Source organism: Aptenodytes patagonicus, chromosome 7 (assembly GCF_965638725.1).
Source record: "Aptenodytes patagonicus chromosome 7, bAptPat1.pri.cur, whole genome shotgun sequence".
Classification (NCBI taxonomy): Eukaryota; Metazoa; Chordata; class Aves; order Sphenisciformes; family Spheniscidae; genus Aptenodytes; species Aptenodytes patagonicus.
In genome coordinates, this window is record NC_134955.1 from 13470777 (window position 1) to 13494637 (window position 23861).

A 23861-nucleotide genomic window follows, 5' to 3' on the forward strand; every position below is an offset into this window, starting at 1 on the left:
GAGCATGGTGGGGCAAGGGGGAAGCAGTACAGAAGTGGCTGAAGTGTACGAGCACTGGTTGTATTTGATTTGCATCTGTACCACGAGCGGGCTTCAAGCCTCTGTCACACATGTTCAGCTATGCTGGTGTCTGACCTTCCCTCTCAGCACCTCTGGTACCGAATGAGGATGCGTAATTGGCATCAGACAGCCTCACAGTCCTTCCATCTGCCTATAGCCACAGGGAGGAACAAGTTTCACAGGGACCTAATAATTTGGCCACATGTGCATGACAGAGCTTTATCCATGTTCACATTAAATTGTTTTTCCTGGTCCTTGTGTCATTCAGCCCAGCCAGTCACTGTCTTGTCCCTTAGTTTTGCATCCCAGCCTCTTTGCCCTCAGTTCATGTTTCCTTTTCACCTGCTCGCCAGGCTCATTTTGTTGTCCTCCTCTCCCGGTTCTGCCTCACAGGTCTTATTTTTACCCCTTTGCATTTAACTCAGCCTCCCCCCTCCCCTCCCCTCCCCTCCCCTCCCCTCCCCTCCCCTCCCCTCCCCTCCCCTCCCCTTCCCTTCCCTTCCCTTCTTCCTCTCCCAGCTGAGCCTCCCATTTCTCTGTGTAGCCCCGAGCTACAATGGAAGGGAAGGTGCTGCTTGGTGTGAACAATTTCTTCTGAAGGAATTAGCAGCTAAATAAATTTCTTTTTAGTATGCACAAAATTATTCTTTTAAGATGGCTTCTAACATAACCAAATCAGAGTGAGTTTAGACATCACTAGTAGAAGTCCTTGGCACACAGGCCACCCCCTCCTGCCAGCCTTCAAGTCCTTGCCACCAAAGTATGCCACCCTTTCACAGAGAAGGGCAGCAAAGATATTTTATATAATAAAATAACATTTTTTTAATCTGGCTTTGGAAACAAACTGATCTGATGCCAAACAAGGGAGTTGGATCAGCTGACATCCTGAGGTCTCTTCCCACCTGAATTACTTTATGATTCTGTATCATTTTGCCTGAAATTGGAAAACAAACTAGTTATCCAGAGGCAGACACACAAGCTTAAAAATTTCAGTGAAAACAAGTTAAATTTTGAATCCTGATCATGTGAAAACGGTGCCTTACAAATGAAAGCAATCCTACAAATAGGCAGGTCTCCCAGACCCGTCAGTAATTGCAGGCCTTATACATGAACACACAGAGGTATGTTTTAATCCCTAATCAGCAGTGATGTTACCCATGACAGCTTCGCTTCTCAAAAAATCTCCATTTCAGCTTTGCTTCAGTATTAGCTTACAAGCACGAAGGTATTTATTGCTTCATGTTGTTCCTGGTGAGAAGGTTATCCCGTATGCTTCCTGCAGTCATCTTCTGCCACGGCCCCCTCCCCACCCTCTCTGCATCCAGTGCTGCGCCTCTGAATGTGCCTGTTGTTCCTGAGCGCGTGTGCTTGCACATTCCCGAACTTGGGGCCGCAGCCGTGCAGTCAGATGGCTCCATTGCTGTGCTCTTTTCCTCTAGCAACAATGACTCACATGATTTTATTTTGAAATGTTCACGGGGTAGGTCTTCTTGCTAAAAAGCTGCAAAAACATGTAATTTCTTTGGTTTGAGTCAAAAGAGAGGAATTGAAGATTTTTTCCTTTTTAAACGTCCTAGAGTGGTAACAGAGAAACAATCAGCAATAATTTTGCATGGGAAGAAACGCTGCCATGTCTGACACTTTTACACTGGCTAGAAAACTGGAGATGTCCTGCACCATTGTATCACAGACTTTCTTGATTTCTCATTTTATTCCTCCCTGCCCTCTTTGGTGAGTAGTTGGTGGTATCTGGGTTAATGAAACACATGTCCTTACAGCACAGCAGCCCCAAGAGTGAAGCACAAGCCATTTATCTGGGGGATCTGGGTGCACCCAACCTCAGAAGAAGGGTGCCTGGGTGTTGAGGGGAATACTGGGGCTGAGTACCCACACTGTGGAGCAGGGAGAAAGCAGTAACATCTCCCCGTTGTCAGCCAGCTCTTCCGACAGGCCAGGGATCCTCAAGGGCTTGCTTTAAAAGCTGACCTTCCACAGGAATGCTGCATGAGCTGATGACAGCGAGACAGCTGGAGTATGGAGACTGTCACTTATGGTACTGATACATTCTCATTTATATCTTGTCCCTGATGCTATTACTTAGTCTTATCCACCTGAATAAAAGCGCTGCTATTATTTATTCTTATCTACCCGGAGAAACCTTTATTTTTTCAGAGCTTAGGTGTGCACTGTATCTGGCACAGCACAGTTCTGCTCTGAATTACTGCCTGCACAGTAACAGCAATCCTACATGCACTCCATCTCCCATCCAAACTATAGCAGTCTGCTACAATTTTTACTTCTGTTTTCTCTTTACTTGATGCTTTTCAATTTTTCTGCTTTGTCCTTCCCCTCCGTGTCTGCAGTCCATGTGTGTTGGAGGGGAGATGGGCTGAATCCTCAGCCTTGTAGCCTTTTCCAAGAGCCTTTTAGAGAGTCCTCTGCAAACCTCTCAGACCATCTTGCAGCATTGTCAAAGACTTCTCTCTCTCAGAGACTGGAGTTAATCCAGGATCTGGGGAGGTATTGAAGGGTGTAGGAGGGAAGTGTCAGGCATCTGGTTTTGCTACACAGTTCATCAATGGCACAAGGGTAGGAGCTATCACAAAAAAGCACGGCCATGGCCTGTGATGAGGCACGTGGGTGTCTAATACCCACCTGAGTCAAGGTATTACTCCTGGGAAGGACGGAGCCTCCAGACTCCAACCTCAAGTGGGAGGAAACTCTCCCAAGCAAACGAGAGGATGTGGGTCAGGGAGGTAACTCAGTCACAGAGCAGTTGGGGCTGGAGCACGTATGTGTTAACACAGCAGATGAAAGAGTTCAGCAAATGTGGACAGAGTAACGTAATTAAATCAGCAGGGAGAAATGAGAAACATGAAGAGGTTGTGGAAAAGTAAACACAGGCAGTGGAAACGCTTCTTTGTGAATTTACATTTTTGGCTACATTTCTCCATCCGAGGAACTGAAGGGACCAGATTCTGACAATCGGTCCCAGTCCTGTGCATGGTCCAGAGCATCGGCATAGCACAGAGCTGGCACCAGCCCTGGGGTGACAGAGCCACTGTGTGGCTTGGCCCCGCTCATAAGGGGTGGTCCTCCCTCCCCTCCTGGCTGAGTAAATTTGTCCGTCCCTTGGGAGAGGAGGAGGAGGAGGAAGGGGAAGGGATATTCTCACCTTCCCCTCCTTCAATGTAAATGCCAAAATGACTGTGGAGATGCACAAGAGTAGCAAGGTAGGATCAGGGAGCCCTGCCAGCAAATGTTTGTCTGTGCTAGAGGCTTAGTTGTGGACTTAGGAGATGCTCAGGGTGTGAGGCTCCCTTGGGTCTGTGAGAAATTGTAGGTGGTAAAGTGGGAAGTGAGAAGGAATATAACTTTTGGCTATTATAGAGAAAAGAGAATTATCAAGTGTATTTGTGGAATATTTCCAATGTGAGCACTATGTGTAACTGAATATGACTAACATTTCATGAGAGTTGGTGACTTGCTGTACGCAATGAGCCATGGTTCTCTGAAACAGACACATCCAGCACTAGCATCCGCATCGGCAGTGCTCCCCGCAGCCAGGGCAGTGCCTGTTCACTGTTCAACAGCGGACAGTGTGTGTTTCTCAGAATATGGTAATTGTGCTGTGAATAGATATTAATATAGCCTAGACTTGGGGTTATTTGTTGGTTGACCAACCCAGAAATTGATAGCAGACATCTTCCTATCTAAAGGACGGTAAATGTTCTTGTTAAGTCAAAGTTAAGTCACATTAATTTGCTTTTGACATGGGCCTAAACCATGTTCACAAGCAGTCCCCGCAATTTGGCTGAGTCACACTAATGTCTGAAATTCCTGTGCCTTGGCTCTTAGTCTGAGCCTTGCGTCTCCACAGCCAAGTACACAACAAGGAAAAGTTTCTATGTGCTATCATGAGAAAACGATTTGGAAAACAAAACAGCCTAGAGGAAGAGAAATCAAATTTGAGTGGGAAAGCAGCATTGTCATCTTTTGTCTGTAACATGATAGAAGATCTGTCTCTTCAAGAGATGTTTTAATGTAATGTAGCCTTTCCATATTTGAAAAGATTTATCAAGTTGTATTTTTGTAAATGTAAAGGAAAAATGTCTCCAATTTCCTATAATTATTGATAGACTTATAGTGAAAATGTCAGAAATTTGTGATTAAGAATGTCTCAATAAGACTATATACACTTATATTAGTACTTTCATGGGGTCAAACACTGAAGGTTTTTTTAATCTAGTGAATAAAAGGCATAGGAAGAACCAAAACCTAGGCAAATTCAAAATAATTTTTAACAAGATGATAACCATGGAAAAAAACTGGAAGGAGAAGTGGTAGATTGCCTGTGTTTTGAAATCAATCGAAACTGGGTGTTTTTCTAGAAATTGTTCACTAATTTTGCTTTAGCGGAGTGCAAATTATTGGGATGAGTACAGGGTAATGGGATGAGTTCAGTGGCATAGGCTGTGTAGTATGGCTAGATAATCGTCTTACATATCTGTATGTAAGAAAATTCCCTTATCCCACAAAAGCTGCACACACAGTCACCTTTTCACGGTCAATTACTGTTAGTAGACTTATTCCATGTGTACAGTTAAATGTGTGTATGGGACAGCCTGTAGCTGACAGAGCAGAGAGACCTGCTGGGTTTGAGCAGAAGGCTGCCTCTTCCCGTCAGCAGAGTAGCCCACATCTCCGGGGCGGGATGAGAGCCTGGCGTTAGTGCTGCGGGCACGGGGCAGCGGCACTACCTGCGTATCAGGGGGAGGGGGGGAGGGAGCCGCCTGCCAGCGCAGTGCTGGGACCCTGGGCACAACTGGCCCCGTGCCGTATGGGGGTGGCTGGAGCCCTGGGATCATCATAGCGTGTCTCCCACTTGGGCACGACTCTGGCAGTGCTTCTCCTCCGAAGTATGTGATGTTTTATGTTCCTCGTTAGTGCGTGACTCCTGCAACAGTTTGGTTTCTTCTGCCCATGTATAAAATTACCTGCATGTGGGTAATATAAGAAGTGTTTTCCAGTAGGACGACAGCTAGAATTCATGCAGCATTCCTGTAAAACTGCACAGACCAAATGAAAAAGCCCACTTTAAAAACTGGCTCTCTGTATTATCAAAACTGCCCTGGACTATGAAAAATGAAAACATTTTGAAAATCTAATTTCTTTGACTATTCTGTTGCTTTACTTTGTGTGCTTCGCACACCTTAAAGAAAATAAATCATCTGACCTTACTTCTTATTTCTTACAAACAAGAACAGTGGGACAATGTGTGGGTTGCGCATCTTGAAAGGAAAAACTGGAGTGGACTTGGTTTCCCAAGGTAGGGCTTTCTTTTTAATTTACCAAACACGTTTCTCATGAATATACCCTTTTAAAAGGACCTGAACCATATTTTAGAGATTTAAACTGGGGGTTCCCTTACATCCATCATCTCTGAATTTGACCTTACAGAATGTGAAAACCTCACACTGAAGTGAAAGATGTGTATCCTTTCTAATTACGAATCTTTCCAGCTATGGAAGAGAGACAGGCACTTTGTACAAGCAAGAGTTTAGTAACAGCATGTGGGACTCCTGCTGCCCTTTGCACGAGCAGTGTCTGGGAGGGAGGGCAGCGGGCTATTCTGAGGATTGAAAGTTCGGAGCGAGTGTTTCATGGGGGTCAGCCTTAGACATCTCACAGGGAAAGATTTTCTGAGGCTGAGTTTTGAAAAACTGTGAGCAGAGCCTTAAAATGCACAGGCCAAGGGGGATGTGTGACCCACGGGACACTGGCAGAGCAGAGCAGGGTGCTGCTGCAGGACACCCCCCCCATGGCCACTTGCTGCGTTCTGCTGCTGCCTTGCCCCCGCCAGCTCCCGGGAAAGCTCTGGAAGAGAAACCAGTGTCCTGGGCCAGAGCCTGAAGCCTCCCCTAGCGTGGGAATAGCACGCACGAGAGGATGCAGGGGCTGATTTACGTCATAGCACTGTGTGTAAAACAACAAGTTACAAAAGGGCATTCTATAGAAAGGAAATAAATACTAACCAAATATCAGAAGAATGTTCATCTTCCTACTTTTAGTTTAACGTGGCTCTTTTTTTAGTCACTCAGCTAAGATGACTGAATTTGTAGTAGCTGAAAATGCCACAGTCATTAAAGTGAGCTTGAGAAAGTGCTGGGAGTCTGTACCGTGCTCCACAGCTCTTCTGAAACACGCCACCATGCTTCCTATGGTAGACACCCGAGACCAAAATATGAGGCAATGGCAGCACTGTTGCCTGCTATAAAAAAAAAAAAATAGAGAAACGCGTCATTTTACAAGGAACCTGTGTCAGGCAACATATGTTATAAAAACATGCTGTGATTGATAGATCTTAAAAGAAATGTCAAGTAAACCCAACCCAACAGATATTTGCAGTAAAAGACAAGCATTTGCTCTTCCTCAACCTTTTCTCTCTTTGTCCTCTAATTCTCACTTTTCCTATTCAGCAAACTTCAAAGGTTAATCACTGACAGGAACAAACAGGTGAAACCTTTCTCCTGGCCTTGGAATAGTCCACAACTGAAAATGCTCGCGAGGGTTATTCCAGTAGAGGTCTGATGCCACCTAAAGTCGCCAACAAGTCTTGCAGCAGAAGAAATCAGCATTTCTCCCCAGCATTCTCAAGCAGTAACAGCTCTGAAGTTATTAGTTATTTATAGTTCTTTCTGGCTACATTAAGCACAGCAGAAGTTTGCACTGTGAGAAAATTAGCTCAGTCATGCTAGGCTGGGTAAAAATCCAAATTTCTGTCATCCTCAGCCTGCAAGAAGCAGACGTTTTAACTCAGTCCAAAATCAAAGCTCTGAAATGGAAAGCCTGTCTTTATTCCCCTGATGCTAAAGCTAGCTTGGTAATGATGTTCCTTTATTTTTAACATTTGGAAACCATGTGACTGTAAAAGGGAATCAGATTCAGTAGATGGAAGGACAATGTATGCAAGACATTTTCCACGAATGATATGAAGCCTTAATGTTTAGGGGATACCAACGTGTATTTTAGAGTACTCTACTGAGCAGGGTTAATACCTTTATCACTAGAGTTGGTCCATAAGCCCATTAAAATGTATTATACTAAAAATATGCTGTTGTCACAAAAATAGACAAACTTTGAAAAATGTATTGCTTTTACTAGATTTCCTTTGGAGTAAGTATTGATTGTTGGGGTTTTTTTACATCTGATTTAGTAGAGTTTTTCTTTAGGGTTTTTTTAAATTTTATTTTATTTTTCATTTTCATTTTCCCTTGTTTGTGCATTAGTGCTCAACATAAGAACATCAGTATTACGCATTTTTACTACTGACATGGTCATAATAGCTAGGAACTGAAGTTGCTTTTGGATTTTAAGCATCATTCAAAGTGGCTGCTACTGAGTGCTGCCAGGAACATTAAACTTCGTCTTCTAGATCAAAGTGTCTCCTGACTGCTATAATGAAACAAATTGGTTCCAGCTTTTTACCTTTAGTTTCAAGTCTCCTAGAGGCGAGCACAGGAGGAACTACCACACTGCACAGTACAGAAGTGGTAGGGACTGGAAGGGGACCTAGGCCATCTGAAGTCAGAAGTGATAGAAGGGCAGCCCCTTGGGCACTTGCATTTTAACACGCTAAGTTTATCAGCAGGTGGTAGGTGTTCTGGACAAAGAAGAACCTCTGCTAACGTGGTTGTTCCTCTCTCTCCAGCACCCTCTCCAGCTGCTCGCATGCTGTGGTGGCCCTGCTGTACCCCTTCTCCTGGCAGCACACCTTCATTCCTGTTCTGCCCTCATCCATGATTGACATCGTGTGCTGCCCTACCCCTTTCCTGGTGGGACTGCTCTCCAGCTCTCTGCCCAAACTGAAGGAGCTGCCCGTAGAGGAGGTAGGAGATGGCACCAGAATTGTTTGCCTGGAGTAAAGCTGGCCTCACCCTGGAGAGGGCCTGCCATTCACACATAAATCCTCACATGTTTGATATTTAATCTGCCTCTTTGTTTCTTCTCTGCCTAATTCTCATGGGCAACTGCCTCTTGGTAAAACTGCAGTAGTAGGTTTAGTCTTCTCTTTATTCCACCCCTCTTCCCATACCTGGCACCTTGACAGAGAGAAGTGAATGTTAACCTGGTCAACAAGTAAGTACAGTGTAAATATGCCGATTTGTTCTCATTTTGTTGTACCTGAAACAAGAAGAGGAAGACACTAAGTGCCATCTGCTATGACACCTATTAATGCTAATGGCAGTTGTGCTTGAAGCCATAGCCAGCACAGAAAATAAAACCTTTAAGGCTTTTTTTTTATTCTAAGATTTGTTAATACTATATTGGAAATCAAATGAGAGTTGCACTTCATCAGCTCTTCCAGTAAAATACCACAAAAATATTCAAGGGTACACTCTTCTCTCTTACTCCTATTAGTTTCCTGTCATTTTTCTATGAAATTTTCTTTTCTGGTGCTTGCCTTCAAGGCTCTCTGTGCCCCTGGCCCATGTAAATCTCTGCTCTGTTTTCCTCCCACTTTCCTAATGTTCCTCTCCCACATCTTCCTAGCTCTGTCTCTCACCTTTGCTGCTTCATTATCATTAATATTTCACACCCTTGCCCTTCAGAAGCCTTGCTGCCTCAAATGACACCGTTTTCTTTAAACCCCTCTGAAATACTTTTCATCTGCACGTTAACAAAAATGATTAGCAATAACTTGCTTAGGTTTAAGAAAAAAGACCCACCTAACCCTATTAGCTTTTTTTACATATTAATCTAGTATGATACCTGTTGTATCTAACTATGTTAAATTAGACTTCAAGCTCTAAAGAAAAACTTTTCTTGTTTTATAAAGCACACAACCTGTTGTTTCACAGTAGGAATTTGATTCATGTTTAGGCTTGGGACCGTTCAGATGATCTTTCGCTATTAAAAGGCAGACATGAATGTTTTCTGTCTCTTCAGATGTATTTCACTATAGTGTTTTCTTTTCTTTAGGCTTTGATGGTTAACCTGGGATCTGATCGATTCATCAGACAGGTAAAGTAAAGCTCGAAATGTTGCCATGCAGTCTAGCAAGCTGTTTACTCCTATAATATGATTAGGTTTCTTTGATTAGAGATATTTGGCAGGAATTGTGCAGTGGGAAAGAGATTAGAAAAAAAAAGTGCTCATTTTCTGTTTCACCTGCAAATAAGTACTACTCTTCAGGTATGCAAAAGGGATTGAGGCTGTGACTGTCAGAAGAAATCAAGAACTGTATTGACAGTGCAAAGAAAACATCCAAAGGTGATAACATCACGTTAGCAAGAAAACTCACACTGTTGGAGGTGAAAAGGACAAAATTGCAAATAGAAGTTTCTGAGTGAGAGAGGAAAGGTGAAGAATAGTTTAATGCGGTAGGAAAAGCAGGAGCCTTGTGAACAGGGAGATGAAGGATCACCATATCCTGATAGTAATGTGGCACTAAATAATTTCAAAAATAACAATCTGCAGGTTAGATGAGTAAACTTTCTTGTACGATTCCCTGGAAGATATGGCTGGTGAATAGTGGTTGCAGAGCTAAGATTCTTGTGTGTACTCGCTTTTGCTGAACAAGCATTAAATAAGATGAAGAGAGCAACAGGGGGAAAACCCAGAAAACAAGATATACTAGAATATAAGTAAAAACAACTGTCAAGAACCAAAGAAGCTGCCTAAAACCAACTAGAGCAGCTGTGTGTACACGTAGCTAGGCTTTGCATGATGTGTATTTAGTTAAAAACAACTATTTGGACTCTCTGTCTGGTAAAGAGCTGATTCCAAGTTTCTACATGTTTGCCTTGCTCTTTGCATTATCATGCCTGACTTTAATCTCATTAGGAGTGACAAGAAATTTTGTTTAGAAATATATGATAGTTGCACATAGATTTTCATTATTTTGTTTATGTAGGCATGACAGTAGCAGATACAAAATGTTTTTCTTCTGCATTTTAAACCTTGCAAAAGTATTTGCTGTAGTTGCTGCATAGATTAATGTGATCTAAAAATTTTTTTTTTCCCTCTGTCAGATGGATGATGAAGACACACTATTACCTAGAAAATTGCAAGCTGCTCTGGAGCAGGCTCTAGAGAGAAAGAATGAACTGATAAATCAGGATTCAGATAGTGATTCAGATGATGGTAAGTTCTTTTGGAAACAGGGACTTGTATAAACAAGCATGTAGGTAGTAGTGTGACTTTCCATCCAGGAGAAAGAAAGATGGGACTTCAGTACTCAAATACCTTTTGCGACATCAAAGATAGGTAGTCTCTGAACACATAGGGAACGGGACTGATAGCATCAACCCACAGTAATACATTGCCAGCGATCTACTTTAATTTCTTTGTAAAGGACACGCACTCCCATGAGTACCTCTAAAGCTTTACTTGGAGGTTTGCAGTTAACTTGGCCCTAATTCAATCCAGATAACTATACACGCTTAGGGGTGTGTCTGAGCTCGGAGTTGCTCTTGGCGCTCGGTATGTTCAGGGGAGAGAAGCAGGTACCTCCAGAAAATAGTTTCAGTGCAAGAGGGGCTGAGTTGCCTCTGAAGGTTCATATTTCTCTCCAGCAATTATAAAAACAGCCCAGGGTGTATTTAAATGCCTGTGGTTAAAAGGTATGAAACAGGCCCCTATTCAGTTTTTGAAATTTATTTCTACTCATCTGTGTTACGTATGTAAAACTATTTTAACATCTCGGAAATGATGAAAACCCAAATTCTACAATGTACCCTTTTTGATCAGTTCTTGGTAAAGACTTATTATCCCCAGAGCAAACATTTTAATTCTGAGTCATTCAGAAGCTTCTCAAGAAAACTTACTCAAGAGTTAAAATATGAGGTATAATTTTGATGAAGCACACACAAAATTTTTAATTTTCTGAGCTGTTTCCTGAGGATTTGTATTTCTCATTGAATCTTGGTTATGAAACACCAATTATGTAGAATGGCATTCTTGATTATAGAGCTGTTACCCTATCTGATGTATAACCAGGCCTGCAAGGAGCAGGTACAAGTCCTTTCAGTTATTAGCACGGCATCAGTACACCGCTAGATGACAGTACCTGGCCCCGTGTGATGACAATGCTGACAGCTCTGGTAGCAGCTGATTTTGGTGTCTTATTGCTGCCTTATTTTGCAGAATGTAACACCCTGAATGGATTAGTGTCTGAGGTTTTTATCCGATTCTTTGTGGAGACAGTTGGCCATTATTCCCTGTTCCTAAACCAGAATGAAAAAGGAGAGCGTGCCTTCCAAAGGGAGGCTTTCCGTAAATCTGTGGCCTCCAAGAGTATCCGCCGCTTCTTGGAAGTTTTCATGGAATCCCAAATGTTTGCTGGCTTCATCCAGGACAGAGAGCTGAGAAAATGCAGGGCAAAAGGTAAGGGTGGCTTGCTTTCCCGCAGCGCGGGTTACTTGTGTTTTGCACAGGTCCCATGATTAGCGTCTCTATCGACTGTCAGGGCTGAGCAAACTCTGTACGGCTGACAAATCTCCTGAAACACACTGTCCGCTTCTTGTGGGCCTCGATTGTAGCTGTGGCGGTGATAGTGCAAAGGCTTTAACCAGAAGAATATTCACATCTGGGAATGGCGAAACTGGGAACGATCCTGCGAAGGGCGTGGCCCATCCCTGATGGGAAACCGCCCCAGAGGCCGCCTGCCAGTGCTCGGGGGGGAAAAACGTGCAAGCGTTCATAAGAGAGAGCCCAGCTAGCCAGAAGGTCAATTTAAATTTAGGTTGCCGCAGGCAACCCTCAAAGCCAGCCCCCGCCCGCGCCCGGGGGCTGCCGGCGCGCTCCCGCCGCGGGGCGGGGCGGGGCGGGCGCGCGTTGCGCCGCAGCGCCGCCTGCGGGAGCTGCGCGGGGACCGGCGGGAGTCGGGCCCGGGCCCGGGCCCGGCTCACAGCCCCCGCCCGCCCTGACGTCCGGGAGGAGCCCGGGCCCGTAAGGCGGTAAGGGGGTTTGCAGCCGTGACCGCGTCCGGCGAGGGCAGGGAGCGGGAGGCGCGGCCCAGGGCGCTCCGGCCTTGCTGGGGCGGCGGCGGGCCCGCTTCCCGGGCTGCAGCCGCTGAGCGGAGCCGCGCACTTGGTCCCGGCTGCCGGTGGTCCCGGCTGCCGGTGGTCCCGCTCGGCTGCGGCGCGCACGGCGGCCCGGTGCCGGCATGTCCCGGGACGGAGGCGAGGCGGCGGAGAGCGCGGCTGGCCCGGGCGAGGGCCGCTCTGCCCGCAGGGGTGCGGCGGGGCCGGCGGGGAGCGCGGGCCGCCCTACCCCCTCGCTGTTCCGCCCCCGAATCCCTTACCAGGCTCGCGGTACCTGTCCTGATGCCCCATGAAACTGAATAGCCGCTTACCGGCAGTAACATTGTATAGTGTTACAGAGGCAAAGGACTGTAAAAGTGAAAAGTTGGGAGTGCGCAAAGGGCTGGGGGAAACGGATTCAGCCTGACACCGCTCACCCCAGCTCTGTTTTCTCCCCTCTTCCACAGGTCTCTTCGAGCAGAGGGTTGAACAGTATTTGGAAGAGCTTCCAGACACGGAACAAAGCGGAGTAAACAAGTTTCTGCGAGGCCTTGGTGAGGAAAATCTTCAGAAGTATTTCTGAAATGAATTTTCATGTCTTTTTTGTTTGTTTGTTTAAATTTTAAAAAGCCTTACCTGAGATGAAATCAGATAGTCAAGCAGTTTCAATGTGGTGGAAAATATGAAAACAATGAAAGCATACTTAAAGCTGACAAAATAATTACGATCCTTGTTACCACTTTCATTTTCACCTGGGGGCAGGGGAACCAAACCATAATCGAGGAGGAGAAAAGGAAGGCGGCTGACCACTCAGGATTCTGTTAGTTGGCTGTCCCTGCTGGTATTAAGTAGAAGAGTTACTCTATAGCAATTACATTACAAATTAGACCCATTTGCTTTTTGATTTTTTTAATCAAAATCAAACTTTTGATTGCCCTTGGCTTTTCAGTGTATGCTAGAGACTGATGGTGTGCTTTCTTTAGGAAACAAAATGAAGTTCCTTCACAAGAAGAACTAACTCCTTTCTGCTGAAATACCAACCCAAAGACTAATGACACTGCGCGTGAGACACCTGCAGCGTTTCAGAGTTTGATGCAGGAGGAGAGCGGAGCAAGCTGACCATGGCTTTAAGTGACGACCGATGCCGTTAGTGTGCCAGACGATGGCTCCTTTATGTATTTGGATAGAATTTGTACATAATGTGCTGTAAGCTTTTGTAACTGATTTTGTAATGAGCAAGGAAAACTGTGGTAAATATTTGTATATTCCTGAGAATAACAGGTGCTTTTTTTTTCTTCAGTATGAATTGAGTTATGCTTGGTGCAAAAATGAGTAGCTGATTATGTGCAGCTGACTGTCTCAGCAGAACCACTGACTTCAAGGGATGTTTCTGAGAACTACACTGATGCCTGAATACTGCGGGGATGAATGAACTCGGGTACGTGGGAGAGGTTGTACGCATGGGGGCTGCTTTCATGTGGCAGAGTTGGTATTTTTTTTTCCTTCTAATTAATTTTAAAAGAAAGAAATAACAAAGTAACTTGATAATAAGGTACTTGGTTCACAGTACAAAACTTCTACTTGGTTTGAACTTTGGTCAGTAAACTACTTGTAATCCATTCTGCACTAAGACTGCTAAACCTGAGGAGATCTCAGTTCTTTGACATGCAAGCTGCAACGAGTAGGTACAGTACATCCTTTCCTAATGTATGTATGTATGGTTTCTAATAAACGCTGTAAATACACCTGTTTGTTTATATTCATTGCAAACCTCTGCAGTTTCTGATGTTGAGTAGGCACAAAACCAGTAACTTTTCTTGTGATTTTTAATGAATTTGTAATTAAAATATAAAATGGTTATTACGAACCTGTCTTTTCGTAGGTTTGCTATTTCATGACATGTAGTTTGACTTTTTGTCAATGTTTTTCACTAGGGCTGAGACAAGGCATTTTATATCCCTGTTCTGTTAATTTTATCCTAACAGAAGCATCTCATAAAACTTTTTCTTTGGATGGGCTAGCAGCAAATTACTTTTTGTCAGTGTATCATTGATACTGCTCCTGAACTGTGGTATTTCCAGGTGTTTTGTGCTACCTTGGTTAGATGATCAGAGTAGAATACAAGGAGCTTGTAGCAGACAGCCTTTGCCTAAATTTCTGGTGAGCTGATCACCTACATTTCATGAGTCTGCTTTTCTTTCGCACTAATTGCAGTCCGTTTAGGTGGCGTTTCCATTTCAGTGAAGGCTCTTCAGCAGGACAGGAATGGTTAGCTTGCCATGGCCGCCTGCACAGCTGTGAATGTTGCCCAGGTACCACATTCATCTTCGATCTGGTAACATAACTCCTGTTGAGATTCTGTTAAGTTTTCCCTTAGTCTGAAGAAGAAAATATAAAATACTTGAATATATTCGCAAGTCTGACAGCAAATGAAAATTAGCTAAAGCTTCTTACCTTTTTAAAAAAACAAACACTGTATTTTTCTTTATTTGCAGTGTGATTTCTTTAGTTAGATTGGCTTTGAGGCTTGCGCATTTCCTAACCTGACAGTGGTTCTGGTTTGCTATCAGCCTCATAGAACAAAACCGAGGGATTATTCAGTAAAAAGGTGAAGCCGTTTCCTTTTTTTCTTACCTCCCTCACACTTGTGTATATACAAAAGCTTCTTAAGTGTACATGAAATGTCTGTAAAACACCAAGTGCTTTTGATTCAATGGAAATGTGATCACAAATGTTAATTCCCATTAGTTTTACTCCATAATGTGCTGCAAGTTCCAGAATCACTTCTAAATGCCGTTCTTCAGAGTGGAAAGAGTAACTTCACTTGTACAGGTGGATCCTGGCTATTGTATAAACAACAGCTGCTAGTAAATATATGGGGAAATATATTTCTTAAGAAAATTATGGATAAAACATCATCGGCTGAAGGAAGTGCTGCAGAGAGGAGTTGCTACAAAGGCAAGAAAAAGCCACGGAACGCTGATGTACAAGCGTGCAGCGCTGTAAAAGCCATGTCCCACACCAAAGCTGTTTTCCTCCATCTACACTTTAAAAATTAAGTAGAAGGCTTTTAAACGTTGTATTACCCATCAACATGTCATTCCAGTTTTTGTAATGTGACTCAGAGGTGAGTACCAGACAAGGTGAGATCGTGTTTCAATAAATTCTTGGGTGCCTTGATATTCAAACTATGGCTATATAAAACAATCCTAGTGTTATCCGGAGGTCTGTGTTTTAAAGGATCAGATGAACGAAAAATAGCAAGTGTATTATTTTGCCTCCTGTATTAGTTGTTAAAACTAATGGCATTTCCGAGCATGGAACATTACTGGTGCACCATTTAATGGAGAAGGAAATCCTGAAGAAAAACAAATGCAGACCCGTGTTTTAAATGGGTAAAGATTTGTTTGAAGTCTTATGGGATAAAATACATAAAAAACAAGCTTGAGAAACAAAACCACTCTCCAGGAATTGCTACTCTAGTGTGGCAGATAGATAGTTGTGTTTAAGTACACAGTATTTATTTTCCCATTGTTACCGATGTTTAATAAAGTGACCAAGCTTGCAGATTTTCCTAAATTCTGCTCAAAATCCTACTTTTGCTACAGCTCATAGAGGGAAGAGAAAGCAAGCTGTGTCTGTAATTAAGATGGCGCAGTACTTAAGGCCGTCTGCCCTCCAAACTCAACCCACGGGCAAGGGCAGCTGTTCAGAGCTGCTCCTGTTCCGTCGCCAGGGCAGCGCGCCCCGGCCGCAGGCGCGGGGAGGGCCCGGCGGGGAGCTGCAGAAGGTAGCTGGTGCGGCGGCAGCGGCCCAGGGACCGGTGTGTCCCCTCTGGAAGCCGATGGGGACCGGCGAGCCGTGCCGGCGCTGCGCCGTGAGCGATCGCAGGGCAAGGCGCTTCCAGCCTGCTCAGGCTTCAGAAACCGCCTGAAACGCTGCCGAAGCGCGCGCGAGTCGGCTCATCCCGAGCGGCTGCCGGCGCCTGTCTCGCCGGGGCGACTCTGCCCGCCTTTACGATGGCGTTGCTCCCCCTCACCACCGCCCTTCCCCGCCGGGCCCGGCTCCCCCGCCCCGAACAGCCGGTACCTCAGCCCCGGCGGGTAACGGCCGCCCCCGCCGCGCGGCAGATCTCGCGAGACTCAGCACCCGCTCCGGGCGTCTCAGCGAAGCCTCGCGAGAGCTCGGCCCCGCCCGGCCCCCACTTCCGCCCCCGCCGTTCCTTTCCCCGCTCTCGCGAGCACCGCCCTCTTTCTCTTCCCTCGCGCACGCCGGCAAGATGGTGGGTGCCGCCGCCGGGGCTGCGCCGGGCCGGGCCGGGGCGCCCCGCGGCCGCCACCCCTCGCCACCGCGGCGGGACGTGGCTGGGGAGCAGCGGGGGGTGGGTGGGGGGGGAGGTGCTTCTCCGAGCCCGTGGCCTGCTCGGGGCGCGGCGGGGGAGAGCGGTGCGGTGAGGCCGCTCGGGCCTTCGCTCGGCGGGCCCGGGCCGCCATGGCGCCTGGCTGTGCGGCCGCCGAGGGGACTGCGGCCTCGGAGCAGCGCAGGCTCCGGGGCAGGGCGGGTGGTAGACCTGCCTCTTGCTGCCTGTTTTGCTCACAGCTGCTCTCCCGCTTTCCCGCAGCCTTCCAGACTAAGGAAGACCCGGAAACTGAGAGGACACGTTAGCCACGGCCACGGCCGCGTTGGTGAGTGGAGAGGCGGCCGCTGGTGGGCTGAGGCCCTTCAGTGAGTGCGTACCTGTCGGTACCTCGCCAATACTGAGAGGATGCCGCTGTTTTTCACGGCTTGCAGAAAAACGCGACTGTGGGCGCAGGGTCCCGCACACACTGCGAACAGTAGTGAGCGGTACTGAAGGATACGGCGTGTGTGGGTGATGCTCGCGCTGTGGGGGCAGATGCCACAGTAATGGGCTGATCCGAAGTCTTGCACGTTCTTTTAGACTTTGCTGGATTTGTAACTTAAGTAGCGGTCAGGCAATAGGTACTGGCTGTGTGACATCTTAAGCTTACGGGGCAGTGCTGTGTCCCTTCTAACTCTTTGGCCATTCCTACCTTTTCTTGTCGCCCTACTTGTGCTAGCACTGGTGTTTTCTTGTACTCCTGTAAGCTAACTGGAGGCATGCTATGGTTATTTTTTTTTCTCCTGTAGGGTTAGTTTTTAGTTGGCTCATCTTGCTGAATTGAGATTAATTCAGAAGAGGGGATAGTATCAGAATAATTAGCTCAAATTGACATTGAACGTACCTCTAAGCTCAAGTATTATGTGTAATATTCTTAGTGTCATAAACTTAAATTTTTTTTTTAGGCAAACACAGGAAACATCCTGGAGGGCGTGGTAATGCTGGTGGTATGCACCATCACAGGATTAACTTTGATAAATAGTAAGCTAACATTTTAAATATATACTAGCAAAATGTATGTTGCTGAAGTAGAATCAACTAACTTTTTCATGTGAATAAACAAAATTCCCTGCAATCCTATGTGTTTTTTCCTCTAACATGAAGTGTGGCATTATAGTTACAGTCAACTCATGTTCCTGTTTACCCGAAAATCAAAGGCCTTTTCACTTAAACCAGGTGTCTTTAAGAGTTCAGTGGAGCATTTGGTAAACTTGACCAAACTTGCCTGTTACAGTGTGGTCCCTGCTTAATGATGCACACACAAAATGTTATGTAAATTCAAAATGTTACGTTAAATCCACACTGCATCCTATTTAGCTGCATACTCTAAAGGTAAGGGATGTTGTCTTATTGCCGAGACTAGAGTCACATCTGGACACTGCCTGTTGTCCTGGTGTGCTAGAGTACTCGGACAGTAACCACTAATCTATATTCACTGGCTGTGACCATTCTTGACTCAGTCAGTCACCAGGTTAGTGACAGGAGCGCTGAAACTCCTCAGGCAGTGCAGCCCTCCCTGGATTCACGGAGTTGGGGTTGCCCCAGAAATACAGGGCTGAACCAGGCTCGCCAATGAGGGGAATTGAATTGTGAGTTCAAGGGAGAACAAACACTTCAAGAGAAAATAATATCGCCTGGTTTGGATACTAATGATTATTACACTTAAATACTACACATATTAATATGAAAAGTATAATGTGACATTTTGATGACTTTGATCAAGTAAGATGCTTGTTTCAGTGTAAATTTGTAGTCCTACCTGTTCAGGATGGATTAAAAATGTGATCTAATGAGGAATGTGTTTCTTTCACAGTCACCCTGGTTACTTTGGAAAAGTAGGCATGAGACACTATCACTTGAAGAGAAACCAGAAGTTCTGTCCTACTGTCAATTTGGATAAACTGTGGACGCTTGTCAGTGAACAGACAAGGCTCAATTACGCAAAAAACGAGGCTGGACTGGCCCCAGTCATTGATGTTGTGCGCTCAGTAAGTTTCTGCTCGTATTCAAACCTGCAATTCCTGGTCACTTCATGTGTCACTTAGCTTTTCGTATCCAAGTAGGACAATGGTGAACTGCAAGTAAGCTACAGTGCTTGAGTATTTGTGAACTTCTCAGGACAAATATCTTGGCATATAAGTAGTTACACAGGTACTTACGCTGTTACGTTTTTTCCTGTAAGAACTTTCTCTCATACTTGTGTGTGATTTTGGGCAGGGACTTCCCTTATTTTGGAAGGTGGTGAAAGATTACTTGTTTATAATGTTACTGAAAGCATGTATAAAAGCATGGCAGAACTAGTCTCATTTATATAAATTCACTTCTCTAAAATCGAGACTAGAGTCACATCCTAACATGTTTGCTTGTCTTGGTGTGCTGTAGTTCTCGGACATAAACGTCTGATCCCTATTCACTGGCTGCGATGTCTCGTATCTCAGCCAGCCACCGAATCAGTGACACTAACTAGTCTGCCAAGTGAGTATGTTCTGTGTCCCAAATTAAGATACCTGTGTTGGCCAGTTAACGCCACTTCTAACAAGCAATGACTTCAATGGCTGTAGTATTAATGGACCTTGTGCCATGGTTGTCCTTTTAATGTAAAGGACAGGAATGAAATGAGAGGATTCCAGAGATTTGCAGCTATTGCTGCGAAAGCTTGCAGAAGCTTCTGTTGTACATTTAAGACGTGCAGAAGGGTCCTCTGGTCTGTTCAGAAGTACCAGGATGTCCTGCAGATAAAGAGCACCGACCAGAAGTCATTGGGTAATAGATAGTCTTGGAAGTAGCAGCCAACTGCTCTCCTTCAGAAAAGCGGGGAAAGGTTGGTGACTTCTTTACCAGATTTCACAGTGTTTCCTGTATATGGAGTATGGGGGGGGAAAAAAAATCCAGCTTCTGAATTGCAGGAAAAGTTCAGTTTACAGTTTCCACTTTTTCTCTGAACAAATGCAACTCCATTAGATCATGCAGGGTATTTTTCTTTCATTCGTACCAATTTTATATTGGAGACAGCCACTGAATGAGGTCATGGTGATCATGGTTTTTGTTTTAAATGGTGCATGCTAAAAGACAGGTCTGAATGTAGGAGCCTGCAAGCTGATTACAAACAACGGGTTTTTTAATCTCTCTAGGGCTACTACAAAGTCCTGGGCAAGGGGAAGCTGCCCAAGCAGCCTGTAATTGTGAAAGCAAAGTTCTTCAGTAGAAGAGCAGAGGAGAAGATCAAAGAAGTTGGTGGTGCCTGTGTGCTTGTGGCATAAAAGCCTTTGTTTTATTCAAATTTTTTGAATAAAGACAATGCGTAAAATGTACCGATCTACAGAAGTTTCTGATTTTTTTTTTCCTGACTTGTCCAGACACTGTTCACACTTAGGTCTTGTCTGCTTAGTTATTTCTGGCAGTTTTTGATTAGTAGCTTGACTGCTTCTCGCTATCTTTTGAAATTGCCTGGCTACAGTGTCCAGCATTTGGTATGTACGAACCTCATTGTTTTGTCTTCATGGGATAGCAAAATAGAGAGGTTCTTCCTGTATTTGTGCAGCACTTTCAATTGGTGATCCTCTTTACAGCTGTCTGTGAAAAGGTGACTTCATGTTCTATTGATGGGGATTTCTGTACACTAAATGACATCTAGGCGAAATCCATGGGGATACTGCCTTGGCCTTTGGGAATGAAACAGCAAGGACGTGGACAAGGAAATGCAATGGAACGATGCAAAGTGCGTAGTAGCATACCAAAAATTGCTGTGTGAAGGAGACTTGGTATGGGAAATTGCTATCAATAAGCTTTGTGATCAGTAGGCTTCTTTTTGGGATAGCGAAACAGTTCCAGTCCCATTTCCACTAAGGTGGGGTATAGGAGGGAATGAAGGGGAAATCCCTGGGAATAGTGTGGGACAGTAGGGAAGAGCTGAAACAGGTGGGAAGAAACAAAGGTTTCTACCTTGTTATTGCCAGACTTAGGTCATGAGAAGCTCTTCAAGCAGGTTTCTGCAGACACTGTGAAGGTCTCTCATACGTGGCTTTCTCACAATTAATAGCAGCTTTTGAGCAGAATAGTGCTGTGTGGTGTGCCTCTTCACAGCTAACGGCAACTGTGCCTCCAACAGAAAAAGTGATCAGCGTTTCTTTTCTCTGTCAGCATTATGCATAGAAATAAGATGTACTTTGAATTTAGTTTAACAATGGGGTTAAATTCTTCTTTGCTTTTTCGTGGCATTGTTAATGAAAGATCTTTCTAAATTATGACTCTTAGATTTGTCTCTCCAGTGCTTCAACTGCTGCTAAGTGGATGACAGCTGTCCCAGTCAACATACAAAACGCAGACCACTTTAATCCATGTGCTTTTTAGAAACTGCTGGTGTAGTACTCTGAGTACCAGCTGAGGTGTTTGCATCCTGTATTCATCGGAACATGAGGCTCATAGTCATCTGTAGTAGAAGTTGTCTCTTCATTGATAGTATAACGCTACATTTTTGCAATCTCTTAGCTAGACCACAGCTTGTGAACACATCAGACTTCTCTGAGATTAGGCTGACTTCTTCCACCACAGGATGAAATTGCTTCTGCACATACTAATTCTGAATTTCACTAATTCGTAGCAATTGTAGCAGCAGCATGGTGTCCTTTTGGTAATTATGGCAGACTAGCTGGACAGATTGCGTTAGGCTAAAAGTTTTTAAAGCTTCTTGTCAGCATTACTGGGCTGACAGATGGCAATTCCAAGTTGGTGTGCTTTTAAGGGTTAGTAACAGCAGTAATGTACTGAAACTGTTGCTTAATGACTGAACTAATACAGTAACTGTTCACTAACTTTTGCAATCGATACCCTCCTCAAGTAGGGTACACAATTCCTGAAGTTATCACATGTGGGACAGAAATGGTGCCAGCTAGCTTCAACCTTCCTTACAGCTAATATGAAGCAATGGCACAGATCTAGAACTGCACTATGTTAATTTCTGATGTATTTGGCTTAAAATGACTACATAAAATATTGCTTGCTTAGTTGTAACATAAAAATAGGACTTCAGTTGCCAATGCAAGGCTTGACCCTGCATGCCAAAGCAGAATCTTTTATCTTAGGGTAAAAATCAATTACTGAAAGCTAGTGAGCTAGCTCTTGTTTTAAGCGTCAGACCAAAAGCATATAGACACTGTCACCTATTTTTTTTATGCACACTGCTAGAAGTCTTGAATTATTGCTAATAGTTGCAAATTACCTTCTAGTACGTGTGATATGATCTGTGATACGATCCTAGTTAATGAACTCCTAACCTAGTGTTTGGCAGTTATTAAATTTAGAGGGCTTTTAGGGTGAAGCTGACATGCATTGCTTTGATAAAATAGTTATCTTAGCCAGTGTTACTGCTAGTTGTGAAGAACTGTAACTTAAACGAACAGTTTGTAAAATACTGAGGTAAGGGTACGTGAACTTTATCTCATTGACTGCTGGGACTGCTGTTTCCTAATATGTGATGCTATTTACCCGCTGCTAAGGCTGAATCATTTCAATCCTCAAAGGTAAGTTGTGCGGTACTGCAAAATAAGGAACATTGTTATTACCTCATGTCAGTAACCTGATCGCTGACCAGAGCATAAAGACAGTGAAGGGCTCTACTTACACCGAAGTAGCCTGTGCATACATGGCAACAGGCAAGTGATGCTAGCTCACTAACATACATAGTAGACACCACTCTCAATTCTTTGGTATTTAATGTCTTAGTATATTATGTCTTAAGTAATTCTTCCATATTTTGTAGTCTTACTTTTGAGTACAAAAAGTTCTTTGTGAGAAGCATGCAGGCTCCACCAACTGATCTCTGCTCCGCTGGAGGCCAGCTTGGGTCTTTGTGTGGGGTTGGGGTTTGTGTGTAGCTGAGCCTCATCCGTAGCATGCCTACGCCGAGGCTGGGATGGGATCTCTCCTTCCTTGGCGGCTGCCTGTGCCTTGCGCCGACTCCCGAAATAACCGTCTGGGGGCTCCGGAGGAATAAATCGAACTTTAGTTTGTTTTTTGTTTATTTTTTTTGTTTGCTTATCGATTCGCGTTCCCACACAGCCGTTTTCCCAGCTGGCTCCTAGCGCCGGGGCCGGGGCCGCTCCTGCCACGCGATCCAGCTGCTGCCGCAGCCCAGTCAGGCATCCGCCGAGCTGCCCAGCAAGCAGGGGCGGCTGCCGGGCGGCGCCGTGGCGGGGAAGGAGGCGCCGGGAGCGGCCGGCCCTGCCGAGGGCTCCGGGGAGCGGCGCTGGGCCCGCCGGCCGGCCCCCCCCCCCCCCGCCACGGCGCCGTCCCGCACCCGGCGCCTGCCGGCACCTCGGGGAGGCCGCTTCCGTTGACGTGGCGCGGCCCCGCTCCGAGCCCGGCCGGTGGGTCCCGCCTCAGTCCCGCCCCCCACTCACGGCCGGGCGCGGCGGCCGTTGGGCGCGCGGGGGCGCCCGCCGCCGAGGCGAGAGCTGTGGCGGCGGTTGGGCGCGCGCCCTGCCCTCACGACCACCGCCGCCCTGGACTCGTGCTGCCTCGGGGTAGCGGGCGGCACGGCGGGCACCGGCGCGGTGCGGCTGCCTGAGCCTCGGGGCTTCACGCCGGCGGGGTCTTGAGGGGCCCGGGCAGGCTCTGCCGCCCGCTGGGCACCCCGCCGTTTCTTGGGGTGAAACACTGGCGGGGAGCACTTCCGAGGTGTAAGAGGGCTGAGTAATCACACACAAACTGCGTTTACCGGCTTAACAAGGAGCTCCTGTCAGGGCTGACAGGAAACCCCCAGGATGGCTGTCCATGGTGTCCAAATAAAGGATTTTCCTGTATAAAAACAGGAGAAATGAGGAAGCTAAATGAAGACCAACTAACTTCCTAAATGTAAAACCTCTTCCTTTTTATTTGTTTGGGTTTTTTTTTTTTTGTTTTAACTGAGAAACATTATGCTTTGGTTGATGGGGATATTTTTATTTTCATTCGATGTTTTCCAAATTCTTTGCAACTTACAATACTGCTAATGAAGCAATTATAGGCAAAACTGGTAAAGTTGATGTTACAACATTTTAAAATGCTGTAATGAGCCTCGTGTAGCAACATCCACATTTAATGGAGGGAAGAAGATTAAAAAAACCAAAATCATCTGATTAAATCTGAGAAAAAGGAACACAGGAAATTGAAAGACTTGCATAGAGAGTTTATCCCTAAAATACAGAAATGATAAAGTTATGAGAGTGCATCATTACAAACTTTTCTTGTATGAAATGTATTAATGCTTTACTGGAAGTTCCAGTCCTGTGATACCTGGATGCTTCCCTTTGATTTGTGTTGGGGTGGCCGTTGCCTTCCCGAGGCCATGACTGATCTTTTGGTCCTGAGGCAGCCCCCCAGCACCATGCCTTTCCTTT

The 23861-nt window shown here is 45.4% G+C and overlaps 2 protein-coding genes and 2 non-coding genes across 8 annotated transcripts in view; all 4 read left to right on the forward strand.

Moving 5' to 3' along the window:
* DENND2B (DENN domain containing 2B) overlaps positions 1-13831 on the forward strand; it is a 182632-nt gene extending 168801 nt beyond the window's left edge. For all 5 annotated transcript variants that reach the window (XM_076344035.1, XM_076344036.1, XM_076344038.1 and 2 more), the window contains 6 exons: positions 7772-7949; positions 9043-9084; positions 10095-10206; positions 11209-11448; positions 12554-12640; positions 13070-13831. In XM_076344035.1, coding sequence (XP_076200150.1) covers positions 7772-7949; positions 9043-9084; positions 10095-10206; positions 11209-11448; positions 12554-12640; positions 13070-13104 — 694 coding nt within the window. In that variant the 3' untranslated portion in view covers positions 13105-13831. The remainder of the gene's footprint in view (positions 1-7771; positions 7950-9042; positions 9085-10094; positions 10207-11208; positions 11449-12553; positions 12641-13069) is intronic.
* Positions 13832-16294: 2463 nt separating this feature from the next.
* RPL27A (ribosomal protein L27a) lies at positions 16295-19796 on the forward strand. Its single transcript, XM_076344040.1, has 5 exons — positions 16295-16368; positions 16708-16771; positions 17391-17466; positions 18299-18473; positions 19617-19796. The coding sequence occupies exons 1-5, from the start codon at positions 16366-16368 to the stop codon at positions 19743-19745; spliced, it is 447 nt and encodes a 148-aa protein (XP_076200155.1). The 5' UTR covers positions 16295-16365; the 3' UTR covers positions 19746-19796.
* Positions 17838-17969, forward strand: LOC143163886 (small nucleolar RNA SNORA3/SNORA45 family). The gene has a single exon (XR_012995977.1). It is a non-coding gene; the product is annotated as a small nucleolar RNA SNORA3/SNORA45 family (small nucleolar RNA).
* Positions 18816-18947, forward strand: LOC143163888 (small nucleolar RNA SNORA3/SNORA45 family). Its single transcript, XR_012995978.1, has one exon. It is a non-coding gene; the product is annotated as a small nucleolar RNA SNORA3/SNORA45 family (small nucleolar RNA).
* Positions 19797-23861: the final 4065 nt, after the last annotated feature.